Source organism: Heterodontus francisci, chromosome 21 (genome assembly GCF_036365525.1).
Source record: "Heterodontus francisci isolate sHetFra1 chromosome 21, sHetFra1.hap1, whole genome shotgun sequence".
NCBI lineage: Eukaryota > Metazoa > Chordata > Chondrichthyes > Heterodontiformes > Heterodontidae > Heterodontus > Heterodontus francisci.
The window spans coordinates 11,835,989-11,841,435 of NC_090391.1; the positions used below are offsets into that span (position 1 = coordinate 11,835,989).

Sequence of the window (5,447 nt, forward strand, 5' to 3'; positions counted from 1 at the left end):
CCGCCAAATTCGGTGTTTTATCATCTTTGCCTTGTTTGCTAATCTGAAATTGGCGGGCTTTTTGAAATTGATTCAATTTCAGTTTCAGCTACAGTTCAACCAATCAGGGCCCAGCATTTCCCGCAGCCCTTTGACTTTCCGGAACTGGTTTCAAATTGACTGATGGACGGGGCTGCATCCAATCACAACACTAGGGCGGTCCCTCTACTGTCTTAAATAGACAGTCCCTGAGCAGCCTCAACATTTACAGTGTCTTTGTTCCTGATCTTCTTCCATAATGCCCAGAACCAAGCAGACAGCGCGCAAATCGACTGGTGGGAAAGCTCCCCGCAAGCAGCTGGCTGCCAAAGCGGCCCGCAAGAGCGCTCCAGCCACGGGCGGAGTGAAGAATCCTCACCGTTACAGACCCGGCACTGTGGCTCTGCGGGAGATCCGCCGCGACCGGAAATCCACCGAGCTGCTCATCCGCAAACTGCCCTTCCAGCGCCTGGTGCGAGAGATCGCGCAGGACTTCAAGACAGACCTGCGCTTCCAGAGCTCGGCCGTCATGGCCCTGCAGGATACCAGCAAGGCTTACCTGGTGGGGCTCTTTGAGGACACCAACCTGTGCGTCATTCACGCCAAGCGAGTCACCATCATGCCCAAAGACATCCAGCTGGCCCGCCGTTTGCGCGGGGAGCGCGCCTAAACTCACTCTGCCCGGAACTGAGTTTGGCATCAAATAACACAACGGCTCTTTTAAGAGCCAGCAAAATTGGCAAAACAACGAGCTGCGATCTCCTGTTGTCAGAGAACTTTGGTCCAGAGCAGATCATTTTATTAGAGAGCCGTTCGTTGTGTAAAAGCTTTCGTTTGTGTAAACGGTAGATTTGCTAAAATCCCTGACAAATATCGCGAGATTCGAGCAGTTAAATGCCCGAATCCAGAAGGGAGAAGGCAGAGGGGAGATCTGATTGAAATGTGCAACATTTTGGCGGGCCAGGAGAGAGTGGAGGTGAAGAGTCTTAGCAGAGAGCTCAGCGACTATGGGGCATATGTTTAAAGTGATAGGTAGAAAAATTAGAGGGAAAACGAGAATTTTATTATCCTCTCGAGCGTGATGGGAGTCTGGAACTCACTGCCTGAAAGGGTAGATGAGGCAGAGACCCCCAACTTACTCAAAAGGAACCTGGATATGCATCTCGAGTGCTGTAATCTTCAGGGCGACGGACTGAAGACTGGAAGGTGGGAGATGAATCGGTGAATCACTTTTCTGCCGGCAGCGACACGATGGGCCAAGTGGCCTCTTATAAAATTGCCGCCTGTCAGACAGCAAGCAGCCCTTTCACAGATAAAGTGGGTGGCTCTGAAAAGAGCCTTTGTGTTGGCAGATTTAAGTCAGGCCGCATCACTTGCTCTTGGTACTCGGAGCGCTGGTTTTCTTGGGGAGAAGCACGGCCTGGATATTAGGCAGCACCCCGTCCTGAGCGATGGTCACCCCTCCCAGCAGCCTGCTGAGCTCCTCGTATTTGCGGACGGCCAGCTGGAGGTGTCTGGGAATGATGCGGGTCTTCTTGTTTTCCTGGGCCGCGTTGCCGGCCAGCTCGAGGATTTCAGCTGTCAGATACTCGAGCACAGCAGCCAGATCGACCGGGGCTCTGGCACCCACACGCTCAGCATAGTTCCCCTTTTTAAGGAACCTGTGAACACGGCCCACAGGGAACTGCAGTCCCGCCCGGAAGGTGCGAGACTTGGCCTTGGACCGAGCTTTCCCACCGGTCTTCCCGCTTCCAGACATTTCCACAATCTGACAAACACTTTCAGGAAGAATACCCACAATAATCCCATTTACACCTTCGGGAGGAATGGTTTCGGGGGCACAGGGGTCACTCTGCACTGGGTGTCATTGTGCTCTTCATGTGACCAATCAGAGAGCTGCTGAATTCATCAATCCGGAGACGCCAAGGAGATGAGGGCAGAAAATAACGGCGCGAAATTGTCAGACTGCAAAAGATTTTTCACATTTGAAAAGCCCGCCAATATATTTGTAAAACACAGAGCGGCTTCAATATAGATCATCACATTTATAGGTAACTTGGTTTTACCGCAAATATTTTAAAATCTTTTTCATATTGTATTATTCTACATGTGGTAACAATTCCAGATTCGCTTTCACATTCCGCCATTTATTCGGGTTTACTCTCTATCCGTTTTGAAACATTCTATAACCAGCGGACAGAAAGGCTCTTTCACAGCATTCTGTAACCATTTCAGCTCAATGTTCCTTATGATACCGCATCACTGATTATAGATTGATCCCTATTGGTGAGAGACAACAGCGGAGTGTATAATCTTAGTGTCAGGTGTCAAAGAGTGAGACTGAGGGTTACCACACCACCGGGGTTTCTAGATAATGTACTGATTACTTATTGCGGACAAACTTGATCTCGGGATATGAGTGACTGAGAAATGATGCCTGTGCGTTAAATCAGATTTTATTATCGAAATACAGCAAAGGGGTCGAATATGAACGCGTCCAGGAACAAAGCTCACAAATGGTCAGTAATTAATGATCGGAACATTATTAAGTGGAGACAGGAAGATCGTACGGGCAGTCAAACTGTATTAACCAGAATCTGTGGGATTAAAACAGAGATCACAAAGACAGTTAGAAAATACAAGTTACTTGATAAAAATATCAAAACAAATTGATATTATAGAGATAATGTTGTAGCTTTTTCAGAGACGTTGTGGGTGGCTCTTAAAGGTGGGAACTCGCATTTTATACACATCCCCAGTGCTCGATGTTAATGAAGGACGGATGAAAACCATGTTCGTGATTGGCTGGTTTACAATGATGTCAATTCTTGAGATTCTCTATTTATCTGATTGGTTACTTTAGATGACCAACCAAATTTAGTGTTCGGCGAAGCCACAACATTTCACAGCAGTCAGCTCAGTCCATTGCTCTTGCCTGTCACCTATCCACCGATATCCCTGACTTTCTCACTCCCTCAGTTACTGTCTCTTCAACTGTTTCAATTTTATTGGCACCAGACCGTCACCTTTTTCATTCTGCACGGATCATTCCTCCGCACTTCAGCTTACTCACAGAAGACAAGGTGGCCGAGTGATTAAAACGATGAACTGCTAATCTGTTGTAATCTGCATGCATGGGTTTGAATTCCATACTCCTTGTTTCTGAATGTTTAAAATAAGAGCACCGACTTCGTGTTCCATCCGAGTGCGCTGGTTCTTTCTAAACAAGAAATAAAGATGTGTAAAATAAACACAGTGACGGTGTTTTCGAGGAGTATTGCATCCAGTTCTGCTCATTTGAGGGTACAGAGGATATTTATCAGACTGTGTGAAGTCAGTGGAGATGGGTTTGTTCTGCATTGAATCAACAACATTGAAACAGTTGAAGAGACAGTAGTAGAGGGAGTCAGAAAGTTAGGGATATTGGTGGATAGGTGACAAGCGGGATCAGTGGACGAGCTGACTGAAGGGAGATTTACAACAAGTGTGAAACATCATGACAAGTGAGACAAGGAAAAACAGTTCCCATTAGCTCATTGTACAAGGACATAGTGACAGAAATTGAGGATTTTGGGCAGGAGATTTCGGGCGAATACGGAGTGAGTGGTGATGATCTGGAACTCACTTCCCACAAGGGTGCTGGAAGTAGAGACAATCAATTACTTCAAGAGATTATTGACACAGCATTTGAAGGAATTAAACTTGCAGAACTACAGGGATCGAGCGGTGGAGTGAGTGTGACTGGATTGCACTGTGGAGAGCTGTCATGGACTCGATTGGCCAAATAGCCTCCTTCGCTGCTGTAAATAACTCTATGTTTACTATTTGTTTCTGACTGAAAAATGATCAGTTTAAAGGCTATTTTAAATCTATATTTATTCAAAAAATGATAAATTTACGGGAGACGTACATGGATGATGAGAATCATTTTATAAATTGCATTGACTTTTTCGGTTTTAAAACTGTTTTTTTTTTATATTTTGGCTGTGTGTAGCTTGTACTCTGTCCCCATCAGTTCCTGGTCTGTGAGTGTGAGTTAACCTCTTTATCTTTCATTCTCTGTTATATCAGTGTGGGTCCAATCTTTACCCAGAGCACTGTTTTTGAACTGAACTTTACCTATCTCCCTTTTTATGATTGTTTAACAGAGATCTGCACTCTTGTTGCTGACTGAGAACTCATTTATTAGTTTGAAGGACATGTCTTGTTTAACATAGATTTCATTAAAAGAAAATTGAAGTTCAGCATTGTGGGAGATGCACATGGATGATGAGAGTCTTTTGTAAGTTTTAATTTGGAAATCACATTGATCATTTTTAAGTTATAACATGAAGCTGCATGATACCAGAATTGAGGTCTGACCTGCAGTAGAGAACTCATGTCAACTGCTTGGAAAGCAGATATTCTCAGCACTATAGCACCATCACTATGTGAGTTTAATGCAGGTAAATAAGTACGTTATTCTGTAACATTTATTTTCTGTTATGTGACTATTTCTTTTTCCACTTCATCATGTCAGCCTCTGGTACTCTGTATGAGGTGGGATTAATGTGGTGTATGTCAGTTTCTGGTACTGCCTGTGATTGTCAATATACTTCTGCATCCATCAGTCTCTAAAACTGAATGTGAGTGTGGATTAATTCATTTTTCAGCTGTATCTGGAACTGACAGTGAGAATGTGATTCATTCAGTTTCTCACTGTCTCTGGTATTGTATCTGAATGTGTTGTTTATTCTGTGTATTTTTGTGACTGGTAGAGTTTGTGAGTGTGGCATTCATTCTGTACCTGTTAGGAAATATTATTGAATGGTATTGTGGACTCTGTTTTTTAGGCACTACTATTCTATGTGAATCAGATTAGTACTGTGTCTGTCTGTTTCACGTCATGTAATTGATTTTGGGATGCATTATATAGCTGTCAGTCTCTGGCTGTGATAGACAGATAGATAGATAGATCGATAGATAGATAGATAGATAGATAGATAGATAGATAGATAGATAGATAGATAGATAGATAGATTTTTGATCTGCAAGGTAGTAAAGGGTTATTGGGACAGCCAGGAAAGTGAAGTTAAGCACAAACAGATCAGACAGAATCACAGAATCATTACAGTGCAGAAGGAGGCCATTTGGCCCATCGTGTCTGCACCGGTTCTCTGAAAGAGCAACTCCCTCAGTTCCATTCCCCTGCCTTCTCCACATAACCCCACCAAATTCTTGACCTTTCATACAACTTTCCAAATCCCTTTTGAATACTTCAGTCAAACCTGCCTCCATCAAATTCTCACCCAGTGCATTCCAGATCTTAACCACTCGCTGCATGAAAAAGATTTTCCTCATGTACCTTTTGCTACTCTTAGCAAATACTTTAAATTTGTGCATTCTCGCTCTCAATCCTCTCATGAGTGGGAACAGTTCAATTTAGTTTA

General features: G+C 44.0%; 2 protein-coding genes across 2 annotated transcripts; one reads left to right on the forward strand and one right to left on the reverse strand.

Annotated features, from left to right (window-relative positions):
* Positions 1-277: 277 nt before the first annotated feature.
* Positions 278-673, forward strand: LOC137381189 (histone H3-like; the record flags this gene model as incomplete). Its single annotated transcript, XM_068053570.1, has 1 exon — positions 278-673. A coding segment is annotated over exon 1 (396 nt), but the record flags the coding sequence as incomplete, so codon positions are not given.
* A 714-nt stretch (positions 674-1,387) lies between these two features.
* On the reverse strand, positions 1,388-1,777 carry LOC137381051 (histone H2A.J-like). The gene is made up of 2 exons (XM_068053443.1): positions 1,649-1,777; positions 1,388-1,561 (listed from the first exon to the last, which is right to left on the reverse strand). The coding sequence occupies exons 1-2, from the start codon at positions 1,775-1,777 to the stop codon at positions 1,388-1,390; spliced, it is 303 nt and encodes a 100-aa protein (XP_067909544.1).
* Positions 1,778-5,447: the final 3,670 nt, after the last annotated feature.